This window comes from Sparus aurata, chromosome 3, assembly GCF_900880675.1.
Source record: "Sparus aurata chromosome 3, fSpaAur1.1, whole genome shotgun sequence".
Taxonomy (NCBI): domain Eukaryota; kingdom Metazoa; phylum Chordata; class Actinopteri; order Spariformes; family Sparidae; genus Sparus; species Sparus aurata.
This window is the reverse complement of record NC_044189.1, coordinates 4518984-4538752: the sequence shown is the minus strand read 5'-3', so window position 1 is coordinate 4538752 and position 19769 is coordinate 4518984. Positions and strand designations below refer to the sequence as shown.

Sequence of the window (19769 nt, the reverse complement as noted above, 5' to 3'; positions counted from 1 at the left end):
TACCCTTTCCGTCTATTTCCTTTCTTGTATTTATTCAGTTCTATTTATTAGTTTTTTCCTCCTCATTCCCTCATGTCATCATCCAGCAGCGTGTTGGCTCTTGTAATGTTGCGACTGTGAAAACAAATTTGCTCTTAATAAACTCACCCTGTAAAATAAGGATCAAACAAAACAACATAATATTCTGCCGGACCTCTGATCTCGCAGGAACTGATGTGATTCGACATGAATCTAATCAGAACAACAGAGGAAGCAGACAAACAGACTTGGCTCACTATCGGCTCCGCTCTCATTGGCTGCCAGCTCTCTTCACAACAGAGGACTACTCAGATGTTGGGTCACAGTTTGCATCATTTTATCCAAATCTTCATACCCTGCATATGTTATATCTGATTCTGTGCAGCCTTTTTAACCCTCCAATTAGGACGGATACGTCAGGGATAAAATGTTTTAAACCGAGAGATGTAATCAGCCGGTGACAACACTGTCTATAGAGTTTATATCTTGTCACCTTTGCTGACTAATTTACCTGCAGTCAGAAGGTAAAAACATCTTTCAGCTGCTGCGATCGTACTCAGGGATTAAAGGCAGTATCTCTGAGTGGAGATGAACATAAATCTTAAGATAAGCGTGACTAACATCGTTATTATATCATTTTATTGAGTGACAGTAAGTTTGTGAGCTTTTCCTCTTGACAAGTGTTTTTTTTTAAGGTCTGAAAGCTGTCAGGAGCAACTCGGGTTGCTTTCAATCATAGTGAAAGTTCACACATAATACAGTTAAGGCAATGTAACAAATAAAGAACCCAAGAATGGCAAGAATATATGTTGTCAGTGGCAACCCACAGATATGTTGAAAGGTATGTACAGTAAGTTCTGTTCACTTTTCAATTTTATGTTGTAACAGCGCTGTGCTTATTGTTTGGTTAGGTTTAGGCAGAAAAATTACTCAGTTAGGGTTCGGAAAAGAGTGTGGTTTTGCTTAGAAAACCTGCTTTTGTCGATACAAACACAGCTAGAGATGTCAAGACGTCTTGTCAAACATATCGGGTCAGGTTTAGGCAAAAAATGTGCTTGGTTAGGGTTAGGAAAACATCGTGTTTTTTGCTTAAAATACCTGTAAACATGGCTGATAATGTCCTGATGCCTCCTCAAAAAGAATGAATAAATAAAGACGTTCTGTTGTTTCGTTTAAAATGTTTCATGCTCATAAATGTTAAAACTTACTCTCAGACAGCGGTCTCTGGCTAGGCTAAATGTAAGGTAACAGCCATCCCCCCCCAACTCAGTGTAATATGAATGTGATATTGAATAAAATGTCGATAAATCCATATTGTAGGTATGACAGGTACAAATTTAAATGTATCGCTGGTTTACAGACACATTTTATTGTGTATCTGTGCTGAATAAAATGAAGCTCAGTTAAACATGATGTGCTCATATGGTATGATAGTGTTAGAGTTCAGATATAGTCACATTATTGAAGGGCTCTGTGTAAAACTACTCAGTCTAACAATGATATCACCACATTTCACACTTCACGTGGCACTCCAACACACGCCGACGATCTTCTGTCCTCACGATAAAACGCTTCACTCTCTCGTCCAGTGAATTCTCATTTAAAAAGGTTTTCAGTGGGTGATAAAAAAAAACACTCCTCTTGCAGCAGTGGTGACATTTAACAAGTGAGGTGTTTTTCTATGGGTGAATGCATTTGTACATGTCGTACTGTTAGAACTACCATACAAACAACTGTACCTTTGCAGCGATATTTGCAAAGAAATCATTCTTTCAAAGGTTTCATCAGCGCCTCATAAAGTGCCTGTGACCTAAGTGCATTAATACAATCCATTTTCCTATGCACATGTCTTCCAGGTGTGCATTAGATTATGTAATATATGCACATAATATTTGCATAATAAGTGCTTAAAGCACACGGTATGTTGGAGTTATGACAGTAAGAGGAGAATGGAAATAATCATGTTGTCATATTCCCTAAGAAACTGTATATTCATGGGTTCACGTGATGACTTAATTGGAGAAAACCTCATTATAATTACTGTCTATAATCACATTAATATGTTCATGTAAATGAGGCTGTAGATGTAGTGACATGTCATACAGACTGTGTCCTTATGCTTCTCTCTGGAGGGACATATGAATAGATTCGTTTTCTCCGGGTTACTGCTCCTCGCTGTATCCGAGTACTGAGGTCGGACTCAAAGTGTTTGATTCCCCGTACCTGCTGGGAACATGCTGGCAAGCACAATGAATAAGTAATGTTGTCAGTTCACTTAGCAAATGCTGCTTAAATGCCCTTGAGGAAGGGCATATAAAGCTCATTAACCTCGACCTTAACCCCGTCTGCTTCAGCGAATCTGCCCACTGGCACCAGTACTTGCACACCGCGGTTGGACCGGGCATCTCCCAGGTGTGAATTTTAAAACTGACAAAGAGCATATGTCTTCTCCTGACTCTTCCTGATTAAGTGTGGCTATAAAAATAGATCCGCTGTTGTCCAAAATGGATATATAGCTGCTGGAAACCAAACATGGACACATGCCGAGAAATCAAACAGTAAAGCTCCTCAGATCTTAACTCAAGGCTGACTTTGAAAACAACGTGCTGCTGCTTTACACTTCTCAAATAAATCAAACCCAACCTCCAGTATTTGAGTGCACAATGTAATTATTTACACACTCTCTCTGCCAAGGCAATTTTGAATGAAGCGCAAATCAGAATGAGCCGAGAAATTCAATAAATCTGCTGTGTCCAGAGCTGGGGGGGGGCACCGTAAGAACTTCATCCTTCAGTGAAATTAACGTTCAAATAAAAAGAGTGATGTAAATGAGAAAAATAGGACCTTCTGGGGGTGTTTTCTTTTGCTGCTCTCTGGTTTATGTTTTATTATTTAGCGAGCTGCTATAATCTTGGGTTGAAAGCGCCTTCAAACCAAAAAAATCAGATGTTTTAAATCACTTTTGAATGACCTCCCTCAGGCTACACTACAACAAGGAAGCTTGGCACTGCACTCTAATGTTTTACACAAACTGAGGAAGGAAAAGATCAGAAAAACACACGTGACCATTTTAGATTGATCATGAGTTTCTATAAATTTCAACAAAATAGTGTTTCAGGTCTAAAAACATGGTAATAATGTCTAATGAAATAAAGCACCGGCCACAAGAACGTTGATTTCTCCATATATTGAGCCACATAGTGCGCTGCCACAGTTGTGCAGTTGTGTATTTTTGGCAGCACAAATTTTCTTGTATTTGTACAATTTAATACACAAGCCGTGGGAGACACACACTGTTTATGTGTTGCTCAGACTGTGGGAGACAGATGTTGATTTAACTCTGTGGTCATTGTTGAGGCTGTGGGGATGTTTTATTGGACCGCACAAGTGTTTTAAATTACTTCCCCCTTGTGTGTATAAAAGTGGCTGAACAAACATAAAATAGAGCGTTTAGTTCAATACATAAAGTTAAATTAAGTCTTGTAGGAAACTGCTTTATTCTACTGGATAGCAATACATCATAGAAACCGCTATTTACAGTCAGCATCATCGAGTGCGACCATTATATTATCATGATGTGGTACTTCTGATGTTGTAGGTGCAAATTCTGGAAGTGCAAAGCTCATGATTTGTGAGAGCTAAAGGAAGGAGCCCAAAGATGGGAAAAGCCTTTTAATGCATCTGCTTTTGATGTCGACCCATTTCTTGTTTCTATGACACCGAAAAAGCACAAAATAATCAACCAAATGGAACAACAGAATATCTTTCTCCAGTCACCTGAAACCGAACAGAATCGAGAAGAATCTGAATCAGGAAAGATGGTATCAGACTGAATTATGAACTTCTGGGTGACGTTGTCTTGACTCTAACGCTAACTGATACCCGTAGAGGAGGAGATGAGATTTTTCCTAATCAATCATGAGAAGTCAACCGATGCCAATGTACTGGTTCTGCTGGGGTTTTGAGAACTGGGACGGAACGAAGTGAAAACAAACGATGACGCTGGACGATACTGAGGGGACAATCACTATCTATCTGGACTACAGCGGGCGCCTTTGTCGTTTATATTCATCCTTGATTCGGTGCACTCCTTGACGTTAGTCCGATCCGTGGTTCTGATTGGGTAATTATTGGGACCCTGGAGCACTCATTGGAGCGTCCATTCATCAGATAAGAATTTGTTTGATGTCACAATGTCAGGTTGACAGATTCAAAGGTCTGTAAGCCTTCAAGTCCATCACAAGACTTTCCATCAACAGTTGAATGTTGAAGCAGGCATTTTGTGTCATGTTTCAACAATACAACCCCACACAGGGCACCATAACAAATGTAGCTGAAATCTTCTCTTTTTATCTTTCTTTGTGTTTCTATTGACATTAGTCTGATTTTCACTATGTCGTTAATCATAAATGATGACGCGTCTTTAATAAATCCTCATGAGAAGTCGGCATTTTTCAAACTAAAACTTTTTCGGGGGCATTTTATTAAAGTAAAAGATGTTGTAGATTAATGAAACAATTGATCATAAAACAATAAAATCAAATAATGTGTGAACAGAATGAAACTATTTTCTGCCTTATTTTCTGTTTTATCGTTGTCCACTGCGACAGACGTAGGTGGAAATAAAACCTGCAGCCTCTCAGTCCTCACGGTGCACTACAGTTTGACAGCTCAGCCTTAAAAGCACATTAACCCTGTCTGACAGTAAGTTTAATGGATAAATCCCGAGCCTCTCCACCTGCGCCCTGGCTGTAGGTCTCTCTGCAGGGGAGCGGTGGCTAAAAAGCCTCATATGTAAACAGAACCCGCCGCTCTTCGGGGTATCAGCACACAGTCGAGTTCGATTTACGTCCCTTCCTGGATGTAACACTGAGAGACGAAGGTGTTGATGAGTCAACCCGGCAGCTCAGCTCGTCTCTCCGGTGCTGTTCGATTAGCGTTACAGCTGCCACGACTGCTGTTGTCAGTGTCGACAGAAGATCTCTCACTAATTTGGCAAATCTCAGAAGTATCGGCTCATTTCCTCAGACGGCAGTTAGACTGGCAGCCTTTTCTTCAGACGGATTACATGTGGAGAGACAATCTCCTCCTGTCTTCACACGGAGCTTTTCACCTCCACTGTTTACGACTCGCTTTATGAAACCCAAATGAAAATCAACTTGAGATTCTGAGTTCCAGAAAGAGCACAGTTTATTACTGCTATAATTTTTCATGTTCTTGCATAAACCTGATTAAGATAAATGGCGCCGTGTTGTCCATGAAATACTTTACCTGTTCTTTGGACTTACCTTGGACTTTCTGAGTCCTCCAGGTTAAATTCTTGTCTTACCTCTGACGGGAAATGTTTGTGTCATTCAGTAGCCTGTGGTAAAGCTTGAAATGCAACTAATACAGGGGCTGCATGATTGTGTGAACTCAGTACAATTCATTAGTAACACATGACTGGGTGTTGTGATACGATACTCCATTATTAAAATCATGTTTCACTAGTAAAGAAACAATTCATGGGTAGAGTCACTGACGGTCCTGCTGCAGGTTTAGCCATAGAAACCACTTGGTAAGGGCTCGGAAAAGATTGTTGTTTTAGCCTGATGTCTTCATTAAACATACCTGGTTTTATTGGCACAAACATGGCTGCAAAATGTCACAATGGTCCTTAAAAATAGCCCGCTCAAAGATGTTAGTTGAAACAGGAAGAGAACATTTAGTCACAAAGTGATCTTGAACAGTGGTCCCTCTGGAGGCGGCGATGGTAAGCATGTATTCACATAACTGCAGATAAACAGCTTATATGCGTGCCGCCTCATTTATGAATATGAGGGTGCTGCAGTGACTCAGAGCAGAGAGGTGGTGGCTTGAACCTGATTTGGTGCAAAAGCACTGTTTGAGTCTCCTAAATATGGCAACCTACTGCTACTGCAACATTAGCAATCGTAGCTAAAGTGGTACCGTTTAGCACTACGGTACTACAAAGATTAAGCAGACCTCTGTTTTCCTGCAGCACACTTGAACACAGTTTAACGGGTGGCTTATCAATAGGCCCTGATTTGATTGGCCTCCAGGAAGGGCTGAGTGGAAGCTCTGATTGACTCTTACCCAACAATTATCCAACAGAACAGTGCATGACAATTGTTTCTTCAGCATTACCTTCAGGACACAGTGTCTTTGTTCGCAGTCCAGTCGTGACTGCTTTACAGATGACAGGCACATTTCTTGAAAAGTTTATCTGATATTTGCGTGTGTTTTTGTGTGTGTTGCAGAGCCCTACAGCCCAGCGGTGTGGGTGATGATGTTCGTTATGTGCCTGTCGGTGGTGGCTGTCACCGTCTTCATCTTTGAGTTCTTCAGCCCCGTGGGATACAATCGCAGCCTGCAGAGCGCCAAGAGTAAGAGACGGAGTCACTCCAGTGCCGGCATGCCAATCAACCCGCTGCTCATTTCATGACATTATTACCAACTTGTCAGTTCGTCAGTTATGTAAGCGAGGGGGGGCTGATTTGAGGAGGGTGTTTGCTCAAATTATGCAAAGCGTCCCAGTTTTTTTTTGTCCGTGCACGAGTCAAAACAATCACTCCACACCCACCACCCAGCCTATTTATTTTTAATGAAACAAACACTGACGGCGCGGTGGTGCTGGGTGATTTTGACATTTCTACAGTACTTGTCAGTTCATCACTTATTCCAACTGTTTCCTTGCTGCCTCTCTCTGCATTCATTTCAAATAATCACTGGGAAATGTTATTCATTACTTTTTAATAAACTGACACAAGTGGAGTCAAACTGAACCGGAGTAACAGGTGTTTATTCATCACTTGGTGTCAGTAGCTTATTTTTCTCTGATCATAATTACCTTCTCTTCTAACCGTAAGAAACTACTAAAAAGAGCCAAAGATTGGTGATCAAAAGGTCTGATTCTTGGTTTTAGCAAGTGGAATGGAGAATTCCAGTCCTCGCCTCCAGGTCAAATAAACCTGCACTTTTTGAATTAAACAGAATAAAATCAGAGCTAACATATTAACATTTTATCATAATCTGTTAGGGTGAAAGAAGACGGACACAGCTGAAGGTGGTTGTTCACATATCATCGCCGAAGCATCATAATATGACCACTTTAGCTTTTAGTCATGGTAATAAATACTTTTTAAAGGTCAAGTTGCCCATTTACAGTTAAATCTGTCCATGTTTTGAGATATCAGCGGTGAGTATGGGTTGATATGTTCCTAGATAAAAGCATTTTGGGGTTTCTTTTCTTTATTTGTGTCAATTAAACAGCATCACAACAATATTTTCAACTTGTCATTACATAATACATTGATATATCTCTTTATCTCGTCAAATTTTTGCAACTTTTATAAAAAGTTATATTACCATATTTTAAAAAAATACATCACTGAGTAATATATGCAGGGTTCTATTTAAGGTAATTCTTTGGTAATAATTTGTAATATATTCTTAAAAAAAATGTATTCTGGACATTTTTAATATATCAGATTTTTCATTATATGCCAAAATATGATTGATCCAGTTGTAATTGTGAGTACTTTCTAGGAAAGAAGTAGTAGATCAATCTAACTTTCTTTAGGTTTCAAAGTTATATTCTTAATTTTGCCGTTGAGCTAAATTATTTATGCTATTGGCTTTAATAGATTCTTCTGCTCATTTATTCTTCTGCTCATTTATTTATTTCCCCTCCATCTTTTTATTCATACACTCACTTTAACTACACTTAAAAAAGTTGACAACTCAAACTGTCTCATTCTCGACCCCACAACCCTCTGCTCTATACTTTCAGTGCACCACTACCACCACCTTTCATCTGAGATTCCTCTGGTTGTTCAGTTTTGTCTCTAATCCTTCTCCTCCTTCTGATGATTCTGTCCTCAGCACAAGCTGCCAGGTTTAATCTTTAATAATTCCATATAGGTCTTTCCTCTGCCTTCTTTTTAACTCCTGTTTGATCTCTGAACATCAGACAGTTCTCAGATCACTGTAGGGCAGTTTGTCCTTGCGATCACTGCAACATCCATACGATAATATTTCAGACGATAGTAAGTTTCCAACTGCGTGGCAACAGTTCGGTGCAGGTCCGTTCCTGTTTCAACTTATCACTGCCCCTGTGCACGAAGAAAGAAATGGTTTTCCCACCTTGACTGGCCTGGACAGAAGCCTGATCTCAACCCCGTCCAACACCTTTAGGATGAGATAGAAAACAAACTGTGAGCTCAATCCTATTGCCCAGAGTTACCCATCGAGCATGGGAATGAGGCTTTAGATCAACCATCGCACACATCACACCTGTTTTTATTGCATAAACAGCTGACTGGATGGGAACCCTGGATCCTGGTGTGGTAGTCCTGGATTTTGACCGTATGACATATTTACTAATAACACAGGCTGCTGTTATCACTCGGGTGTCCATACAGTGTATGTTCTTGCCCACAACTTCAGATTTGATGCTTTGGAGACTCCTACTGCGCCTTTTATCATTCCTCAAGTGTGTGTTAAGTGTTCTTACTCTTAATATATCACGCTATAACACTCTGGCTGTCTCTCTTTTACTCAGAGTCGGGTGGATCTAAGTTCACCATCGGGAAGTCCGTCTGGCTGTTGTGGGCGCTGGTCTTCAACAACTCTGTGCCCGTGGAGAATCCCAGAGGAACCACCAGCAAGATCATGGTAAGCGCTCACTAACAGACGGATTAGTTGACTGACTGGCTGATTGCTCGAACGTTCACCCTTGATTTCCAAGTGACTTCTTTTCAGCTTCAGTTACAGACATCTGAGGAAGTACTTGAGATTCAAAATTAAAGTTTTCTGACAGTCACATCTTACTTCATGCAGCGAAAGCTACAGGGTGAATTTGAGTCTCAAGTTTGGTCACCCAGTCTTGGAACATTAGCCTTCTTGATGAGATTTGGACGACCAAAACATGATATTTAATGAGGATGGTAACTAGCTCACCAGGTAAAGTGCATGCTTCATGCAGGCTACTGAGATTGAGGCTTAGGGTTCAAATCCACCTTGTAGTTTTTCTTGCATGGACTAAAATTTGGCTGTCGTAAAAACATTAAGTGTGAGCCACAATATGTAGCTGAAGTTAAAAAGAAGCCTAAAATGTAATAATAAAAACTTTAATTTTTAACAATGTAAGGACGTCATTTGGACATCAATAGTCAATGTTGAAAAGATGTCTAATCGAGACAAAGACGTCCACTCCAGATCTCCAGCGTGAGTCCTTTCAATTTTTAAGGTATTTTAGAGTTTGTAATTTCCTAGAAAACATTTTTTTAAATGCTGATGAGTCATCCTGCACTTGGGGCTTAGTCCAACATATGCTCTATTAATTTTTATGACTCTGCCATGAAACCTATAAAAGAAGGGTGCCGCCAGCGTAGGATGTACCTGGACTGTTTATAATTGGACAAAAACACAACTTTATAACTTTTTCATTGACTTGGGTGAAACTGGTTCATAGTTTATGTAAACAGACACTACTATTTTAGCAACATAGCCATGTGCAACCTCAGAGAACAACGGAGGCCAGCTGTAATACCTAATGGACTTATACTGTTAGCTTTCTAACTAAACTGATTGCTAAAACATGCTCAATGCAGCTGCTATAAGCTAGTTAGCAGCCCTATTTGTTGACTCACCCCCAGGGCAGAAACTGTGCCAACAAAAGGGTGGATAACTTTATCATATGTAGAAAGTAAAATACACCTTTATCTACAACTATATATTGACTCTTTTCCTAACACAGTGGCACACCCTTAATTTGCATTTTCAAGAAAAAAACGACAATTTGTGAGCTTCATGAGCCGGTGCAATCAGTTTGAGAGTGCTCATTCACTTGTTTTCACCACGGTGGTCTTTTTAATACCTGCTGTTACCTACCTTCTGCTCTCACGGCGTGAAATGAAAAAAAAATCAGTCAAAGGCTTGCCCTCGATACTGCAGCGTGAAGAGCAACAGGAGGTTAAAAACTCAAGATGTATTTTCTCTCCTCACTTTTCTGCCCGAGTGTTTCACACAATAACCCCAATCATCTGACGAGCTCATTAGCTGCTCAACAAGCTTTACAAAAGGCGGTCAGAGGAGAGAGTTTCAGCCCTTTTTCTTTGCAAATGTTGTAGTTTTAAGTTAAGCTGTAGATTTGTGCATCACCTTGCATATAGAGCAAGATTAATGGTGCCCAAAAAGACACATTTTCCCTTATCAGTCAACCGCAACTGATCGTAAGCAACAACAGAAGGAATTACAGATAAATGTAATCTTTATTGAAGGCTTATTCTGTAAACCACATTCATCTTTTTATTTATTATACTTTATTAAGCCCATTCAGGGTCAGCAGCGTCTATCCAAGCATGCACTGCATGCATAATCGACAACCATGTATTATTGATATAATACATAGGAGGTTTAATAGGTTTTACATTGACCCACAGGTCATGAAGTTCCCCAGTGAGTCATCGTAAGCGAGGAGTCCGTCCTTCAACCCTCCTTTTAGGACAAACCCTTAATCCCCATTCACTGAGATTACTTTTTTTAAATTATGCCTCTGTTGCCAGAGTACATTTTTCATCTTATTCATTAAGAACATTATGCTAATGAACTTTTGGCATAAACACAGAGTACCGTGGAAGCAAATAGCCCTGTTCATCACTGACTGCAAGTGCAAATTCAGTGCGAAGGCTAATCCACATCTCTCACTCGCTGCCTGGCTGAATGTCAACAGTGCAGCATCTTACAGCAATAAAAGGAGCACTACTGAACAGCTAAATGTCTTCACGCCAAGTCCTTAAATCACATTTCAAAGGATGTTTTATTTGTGCTACATTGATTTGGGTCAGCTGGTGTTATGCAGTGGTGGGAATCATAATCAGATCTGTTTCTTAAAGGTACAGTGTCAAAATGCTCCATTAGAAGTAAAGGTGCTGTTCTCAATAATCTTTTAGGTATCATAAAAAGAAATTACCTAAAAGATTATTAGATTAGATTAAGAATCATCAACAAATTCAATTACAATGAGTGAAACCCTGATACTCCAAAACACCTGTATAAAAAACTGTTGGTTGACTGCAAGCGGATTATAATGACCCATATTTATATTTATTGTCAGGCAGTCACACCTCTAGTGTCTGTAGTTATTGTTGCTGCAGCAAAGGAGGACGTCACAGTAAAAAAGACCTCTTTAGGAGGAGTTTAGGTTGGACAACAGGATCAAAGAAACACAAGACTTTTACCCAGGAGGCTGTGTGAAACCAAAAGTTAATGGTACACAAATCCAGTGCAAGCGTAAACATTCTTTATTTTCCATTCTTCATATATATATACATATATATATATATATATATATATATATATATATGGCAGATATAATGAGGTATAATGATGGAAGGAGAAGGTGCCACAAAAATAAGAGCAGAACTCAACAATATGTCACTTCAACATTACAAGTGAGAAAAGGAAAACTGTCGAGGTTGCAGTGACTTTTTTTTGGAAGGTTGAGATGTCATTCTGACAAATACAACTCTACCTTCCGGGCAAGACAGGGCCTCAGCTGTGGCTTTGGCAATAAAATGCCAAGAAGTAAAAACAGTGTTAGTGGAATCTTAAAATACTTCCACACCTGTCAGAATGAGGCCTCATTGATCTCACTCACTCCTCCAGGTGCTGGTGTGGGCCTTCTTCGCTGTCATCTTCCTGGCCTCCTACACTGCCAACCTGGCTGCCTTCATGATCCAGGAGGAGTACATCGACACGGTGTCAGGGCTGTCAGATAAGAAGGTACAATGGATGGATGTATGGATGGATGGAAGGATGGATGGATGGGGTGACTGATGCTTATATGCATGAACAGGTGGTATGCCAGATGGACTGATGAGGAAAAAAATGTAGCTTACCAATCAGAATGACGTGTTAGTTTACATAGTGTCAAATGAAAAGCTTTTGTTCAAAGACGAGTGAGAGGCAGAGATTGTTTTGTCTCTCTCCGACTTCAGAATAGCTCGAGTTAAAGGAAAGAGGTAAAATATTTTACAGACTCCGTGGAAGTGTTCCCTCCCCGCTGCCTGCTTTTATTTCTCAGTGCAGTTTCAGCAGAACCCACAGACCTGAATCCTGCTGCTGTGACGATTTAAAACCTCCTCTGTTTTATCAGCTCGTCAGAAAAAGAGAGGCCGCTCTTTGAAAGTGAAGACTTTGAGTCTTTGTCGCACTTCATCCTGCAGCAAGGATCAGCTCCCCTCCCACTTTTTCATCTACCTCTCTTTAACTTTCTTCTTCCCTTCTATTGCTTTAATCTCCACCCACCTCTCCGTCTTTTACAGTTCCAGCAGCCGACGGAGCAGTACCCGCCGCTGCGATTCGGCACGGTGCCAAACGGCAGCACGGAGGAAAACATCCGCTCGAACTATCCCAACATGCACCAGTACATGATCCGTAACAACCAGAAAGGTGTGGAGGAGGCCATCGACAACCTCAAGACTGGGTAAGGAAAGAACATAGGAGCGAACAGCAGTGATAAGCAAGAAAGGAAAGAAAAGTAAAAGGAATTAAAGGTTTGATTGTTTTGGTGTGGGTGGCCGAGTTCTGAAGATATCAGCCGTGGAGATGTCTGCTTGCTCTCGAATATGATGGAACAAGATGCCCTGCGGATTTTGGTGCTCAAAGCTCCGCAAAAATCCATCGGTCCATTCAATCTACAGTACATCATCTTCAAACTCTATTTACTGTCACTCCAGACAAACTATCTGCGCCGGCTGACTGACATCAGAAATTCAACGGACAAAAAATAGTCTGCAGCTCTGCAGTAGCTGGTTTTAGTGATGGTGGAGGCCCATGCATGTACAGATGGGCAATACTGCAATTAAGATTTATTAACACAGTCTGGGTTCACTTGTTGCTTTAGAGAGAATGGTCACTGCAAATCAGTGCAACGTGCAACCCTGAATGTTAATCTGTCTCCCGCTGTGAAACGTTTCTATCCCGATGGGAGCAATTTCTTCTTGACTGATAATAACCCCGAGTTCAACAGAGTCTCAGAGTCAATGAGCGTAGAAATTGTTCAGGAGGCTCTCAGCGGTAGTATTGTACGACTTTTTGATGGTCTTGGCCTCATCGTGGATTCAATTGCATTTTTACTCTCGATCGGAGAAAATCTGAGGATTTTATTTTTCAAGAACAGTCGAGACCGCAACTGAAGAGAACTCAATAATTGAAGTATTCTGTACTTCAAGATGTTTTTACTAGAAGACAAGAGCCACTCAGAAAACCAAAAAACACAAAAAAAGTGGATGACACGTGTTGAATAAAGATGGTCGTGTTGATTTCGTGACTCGAAATCTCGTGAGTCTCGCCCTTTTTCAGTCTCAACTTGGTCTCAAACCCTTAAAGTCTTGGTGTTGTCTCGATGTTGATACACCCTGGTCTTGTTTACAACACTGCCTGGTCTCTTACCGAGACACTTTCTGTCACCGATCTGAAGTTTTCAACATAAAGACACTTGTAGATTTGTGTGTTTTAAACAGGTTTTTTTTTACAGAGATTACAACTAGAGCCTCACACGACAGATAAAACAGACTTGGAGAGTAAAGAAACATGTATCTCTTGAAGTTGGTCAGTAGCAATGGAGGCAGATAACACATAACGAATGTCTGAAACACTCTGAAAACAGTTGCAAACACTGGGAATTGCCCTTGAAGTGAAAGAAGTCAGACGGCCACAGGCTGTTTCCACAGAAATCTCATTTCTAAGAATATACTTCAACTGTCATCTGCTGTAGTTGGATTTTACAAAGAGCCGCTGAAAGCACCGTGAGTGGAGCATCACTTGGAGCTGCTCTCTGCCTTGTGTTAGGGTCAGACTCACAGAAGACGTTTGTTAAAGATATGTCAGACCCAAAACTTTGCCGCTGATTGCAATTATCCATGCAGCAAAGTGTTTTGAGGATTACCTGCTTTCTTTTTGTTCGAGTGCTCGTGTCCACATACTGTTTCTTTCCGGCAGAATAGCGTCGGCAGTCGGAGCGCTGCTTTCAGGCACTTGTGCGTTGACAGAAAACAACGCTGCACATTGGTTGGGATTGATTGGGCGCTATGGCAACGGAGGACCGACTACACAGCTATTAACAAGCTCACAATTTGAAGTGTGACTCACCGGAAACATTAGGTGTGCGGCAGATCTGCGCCAACAAATGGGCTTCTGTGTCTCTGGTAGTTTCTGTCTGATAGAGCTCAGGATAGACAGACACTCCATTTTCTTGGTTACCAGGGCGACGGGTGATTAGTCTGACTCAATCTAATGTTGTATTGGTTGCCTGAAAAAGTAGTTACGGCGACGACCCCAGCGCCAATCTGAAAAATTGAGAGATTTTTTCACTAAGAAGCGTTCGGAGCGGTCGTACACAACAAAGATGGACGGTTCTGAAGGTGGTTTCTCTCTCACTGGCTCTGAAACAAACATTTGGGCCTTTATTCCGACGGGTTTATTGTCCGCGAAAGCTGCACAATCCTTTTCTGAACTCTCCCTCAGCCTTCTGCGTACATTTGAACTGAAATTCATGTGCACATTTTTGACATCCCACCCTCCTTCCTCTGCTTTTTATTTATTTATCATCATTTTTACTTGAGGCAACGTTGTCATCCACGCCTTGTTTCAATTACAGGACCCTCTTGTCTCTTTTCAACCTGTTAGCTCATTGATCCGCCTCGCCTCTGGAGCCCCGGCTAACCGCTGTAATCTGCACGGCCCCATTAGGATCACGGCTACGGAACGAGGCGAGAGAGGAACCAGGGAAAAAAGAAGTACTTTTAAATAATACATGCTAGCAGCAACCGCAGTGCTGGGTGGAGGGGGGGTGAAACAATCCCGCCATCTCAGCACCGGCTGCCAGTCAGGCGCCTCTTGTCTTCACCGGGGGGGTTTGTGGGGGTTATTATCTGCCTGTGGGGCCACAAAGTACACAAAGCACTTGCTATAAAATATACACTAGCTTATCGAGTTTGAAGTGGGAGGAGAGGGAGGTGAGGAGGAGGAGGAGGAGGAGGAGGTGGCTGATGTTAGTTGATGCAACCAAGTTCAAATGTTTAATGGGACAAACGCACACACACACACACACACTTTGGCATCCAGACAAGCAGCGACCGCAGTCTTTAGCAGATTTGACGTACCGTGTTATTAAAACTCCCTTGATGCATTTCTTTTTATCGTCCTCACTCATCCCGGTTCCCCTCACATCAGTTTCTATCTCGTTTCAATCCCTCCGTCTCTTCACCCTCTCCCTCTCATTATGGCTGTCTATCGACATCTCTCTCTCCCTCCACCTCTCATCCTGACATTATTTACCAAGGAAACATTAGTTCACACCGACAAAGGAAAGCGTTAGGAAGATCCCTGTTTGATTTGGCTGTCGAGGCACCGAGCATCACCTCTCCATCTCCGTCTTGTCTCTCCTATAACTCCCTCTTTCTCCATAATCCTCTCTAGCCTCCCTCATTAACTCCTCGCTCCTAGCTCATCAACTCCTTTTTGCTTCTTCTCTGTGCCTCCCTCCCTCCTCCCTCCTGCGTTAACATTATCTCCAGCCCCTCCTTTTCTCTCCTTTTCTCTGTCGCCCACCTCCTCCCCTCCTGCACCATCTAACCTCCTCTTCACCTCTTTTCCATCTTTCATGTTTCACAGTCGTTCTCCTTTTTTTTCCTAGGAAGACTTCGGTTGCACAGCGCCGCGTCCCGAGTGTGAATTTAAATGAATATGAAGTGGAAGAGCAGGTGTACTTACAGATTCATCACCGGATCTTCAGAAATTCATCATCAGTGCGAGCCGAGCTGGTACATTCAGCCCATTATTCTTTCATGATGAGGTGTTCCAGCTCACTTTCCTACAACCTCACCCCACCTCCTCTGCTTCTACTTCAAAAAATGAAAACAACAGATGAGATTTGATATATTTTTCCTTTATGGTTCAATCGTTGGATTATTTTTCTTCAGATTGCTGGAGACGGACCAAACCCCCCAAAATACTCAGTTTTGCAACGATATATAAGAATAAAAAGCTTCACATTCATTTTTGTATCTCTCTTTCAGACATATTAAACCAAGTCGTCAGCATAAAATATTGTTAAATGTTTCTGCAAACGACCGACACATTCAAATCAGTTTCAGTGTCAGGAGGTGGAGGTGATGGTGTCTCTCTTTCCTCAGTGTCTGTTGTAGCGAGGGGATGAAACACAAGTTAATAAGCTAATGTGACATTCGAATAATCTCCTGAATATTTATTTCTGCTCTTTAAACTTTCGGTGGCAGAAAGTTGTAACATTTTCCAGAATCACACCTCCTCCTGCATCACATGCTGCTGCAGTGCATGCTGGTCTATGGAGGCTCCTGCAGGAGAACTTTGACATCTCTGCCTCCTCTGTGATGAATTGCTCTCGGTGCGACTGTTGAAAATGGTGTCGAAAAAGACGCTCCTCTGCTCCCAGTTTTCTGTTTAGTCCGTAGTTGTCTCAGCGCTGGTTTATCCATCATCTCTGTCATTTTGTCCACTAGTTGCACTTCCTCTATTGTCACTCAGCTCCAGGTCAGTGATTTCCATTCCTTTGTTGTAATTTCCCCTCCTCTCCCCTTCCTTTCTTCCCTCCCTGCAGGAAACTGGATGCCTTCATTTATGACGCTGCGGTGCTGAACTATATGGCCAGAAAGGACGAAGGCTGCAAGGTAAGAAATAGATCTCTTGTCATTTGGCAGCTCTGCGCAGCGACACGCTCACACGTAGTGGCAGCTGCTGCTGAGGTCTCTGCACCCCGCGGCTACTGAGCGCAACAAAACCATCAACCGCAGCGCCCGGCCTCTTCTTGCGGGAACCGCGGCAAGAAGCACAACAAGCACGGCAAATGAGCTCTTCTACGTCTGCATTAAATGAATCAAACACGTCCGATGCATTTACATCCGTCCCTCGCGGCCTGTGGCTGGTTAATATTGTCATTTTTGGACAGCGTGGTGTTGATTTATTTATAAGGTTGCATTTGATACGACTCCCCCAGCGAGAGTGAAAATCCTACCCAGTGATCATTTGTAATAAGGTCTGTGGGAGGCCGGAGCTCCCAGCAGCCTCATACAACAGCCACTGCTGCAGTAATTATTACAACTGATGTGGATCTATATTAATCCCAAAACAATATCCTGCACTCCCGCTCTGGGACTTTCTGCGATGTCGATATTAGAGCCGAGCCGACGGTTTTACACGAGTGTGACAGTGAAGGCGGAAACAAGAAGCTAACTTTCATCGCCTTCGGCCTCGTTGAGTTTGTTCCAGTTATTCGATTGTGTGTTTGTGTGATTTACACGTTTGCATTTTCACTCCACAAGGTGATGACCATCGGCTCTGGTAAGGTGTTCGCCACCACGGGCTACGGAATCGCCCTGCACAAGAACTCCCGCTGGAAACGGCCGCTAGACCTGGCTCTGCTGCAGCTGGTTGGAGACGGTAAGGCTGAAAAGGGTGGAGGGGGAGGACGAAGCAGTGCACTCGGAAGAAAACTCCTTAGAAAGTTGTAAACTGATTGAACTATGTGTTGCTCGAGAAAGTCGGTCTGGTCTTTAGGTCATATCAAGTAAAACAGTGTGGGTAAGTGAACAGGAAGGTTTCAGTCATGAGTCATTAAGTCTTTCATCAAGGTTTGTACGATATTTTTTCTTTAATTTCACACTTCTGAATTGAAAGTACAGAGAAAAAAGACTCATCTGGCCATGAGTCACTGTGCAACACATTGTTCCTGCGGTGAATAGACGGACTCTTTCATTAACAGGCAGACTGTCTGTGATGTTATTACACCGTCAGATAGAAAATCATTCATAAAGGAGGTCAAGGTCGAAGGTCATGTGAGGAGTAATTACACGCTCATCATGTAGCTGCGAGGTTTGTGTGCAGGCGTTACCTTTTTTTTTATGTCAGTTCTGTGTCCTGAAGTCTCCACGTCGTCGAGCTGCAGCGCTACAATTTGTGATCTAGCAAAGAAGGCAAAGGTCAGAGAAGATCGGCCGTGTGCATCCCAGAAATGTTTGGCAAAGACTGTACAAATATTTCCTTCTGTTTTTTGTTCATCTGGTGTTTAAACTTCACCAGAGTCATCTTCCAAAGGCACCCGTAGTAATTTCCTTTTCCTTATTTGCTTCTCTGCGTTTTCTTTCAGGTGGAGGATTTTTTCCTGCTCTCTTTATTGCAATTTGGACAATTTTATTATTTTTCATTATTTTTCAATGCATATTCTAACTAGAGCCCATTGTACGAGGTGCACAGTGCTCGTGCTGCTGTGACACTATCCCACATACAGACACATAAACACCAAAAACTGCCTCTGCGGTGGTTTTCGCTTCAGTGGGTTTCTCCGAGACCACACATATACGCACTCAGAAGAGGAAGGCATTACCAGCCGACGCTGTCTCAGCTGGTGATAACTGTAGGGGTGTAACGGTGCGTGTACCGTCACGGTTCGGTGCGTCCAGTTACATAGAAAATACGTCTGGCTGTCACATTATGGCGAGAGCATGTGTCTGTGAACGAGAGTGTGACCGAATCAGCTGTGTGGGGAAGTTTGGGAGAGCGAGCGGCGGATCGGAGGAGGAAGGAGGAGGATCGGCGCTGGTGAGAGCCTGCTGGAACTCGCTTCTTTGCAGAAAACTATTTTGCAAATCATTAATACTCGTCTTATGATCAGGTGTCAGTCGCTAATGTGTCCTCTGCGGTGTGATGCAGCTGCTGGTGGGATAAAAGAGGGCAAGGTTCAAAGTTTGGCTGGAGTCAAAGACGAGGTAGAGGGAAGAAGCTGTGAAGGGTGAGGAGGAGGGATGAACAGGGTTAAAGGGAGGAAGACGAAGAGAGGTGTGATCTCTTCCTCTTTGATTACTCTCACACAGCCCGACTCCCTCTGAATTTAATTAACTTGTTTGTTTTTCCTGCATGTGTCTGTTTTTGTCGCCTTCTGTCTGAGACGCATCACTCGTGTCACGACTGGAAGCGCTGAGATTTATTTAGAAGTTCCTCAGAGGTCTTTAGTTTCACCTCCACGCCTCATCCGTCTTCCATCTTCTGACTGATGTCGCATCCCAAGCTGACAAATCGCGCGCACAGTTCGAGATGAGGCTGTTTGATTTGCCGGCGAGCCGAGTTCTAACGTTCCGCTGCAGGTTTTCTTCATTTTAAGTGTACATGGCTGCTATATTTTCATGTTGTAGAAGTATGAAGCACTTTCTACATCAGCAAACTTTCTGTAAAAGTAAGCGTTAGATTTATTTATCATTCACTGAGTTCAGAAGAGACAGAACATGCAGCTCAGTAATGGCTGTTTTCATCACATAACGCGACAAAGTGCCGACAACAATGGCTTTCAAAAGAATGGGTTTCTTCGATTGGAGGATGCAAAAGTCTATTTGTCGAATGCGTCGTTTACAATCCATCATGTGAAAAGACTTTGATGGAGTCAGATGGATTTTTTTTTTAACAATTCCTGGGAAAGTTTGGACCAGAAATGATGATTATCCGACCGCCGATGAGAGAAGAGAGCGTCGCAAACTGACAACAGAGCTGCAGAATCATTTTCAGCTCGACTTCTCTGTGTCGGGAAAATGCTGGAAGATCCTAAACTGCAGCTGGTAGTATGACAGAAACACACAGTCAGAATTTGAGCATTTCATGTGTATGTGACGCAGAAAACAGCATAACATTTTATAAAATGATAATGGACTAATGGTGAG

At 42.2% G+C, this 19769-nt stretch overlaps 1 protein-coding gene across 1 annotated transcript in view; it reads left to right on the top strand.

Annotated features, from left to right (window-relative positions):
- LOC115579192 (glutamate receptor ionotropic, NMDA 2D-like) overlaps positions 1–19769 on the top strand; it is a 224159-nt gene that overhangs the window by 176907 nt on the left and 27483 nt on the right. Inside the window, exons 11-16 of the mRNA XM_030412752.1 lie at positions 6279–6404; positions 8582–8694; positions 11689–11805; positions 12348–12508; positions 16664–16733; positions 17385–17502. Coding sequence (XP_030268612.1) covers positions 6279–6404; positions 8582–8694; positions 11689–11805; positions 12348–12508; positions 16664–16733; positions 17385–17502 — 705 coding nt within the window. The remainder of the gene's footprint in view (positions 1–6278; positions 6405–8581; positions 8695–11688; positions 11806–12347; positions 12509–16663; positions 16734–17384; positions 17503–19769) is intronic.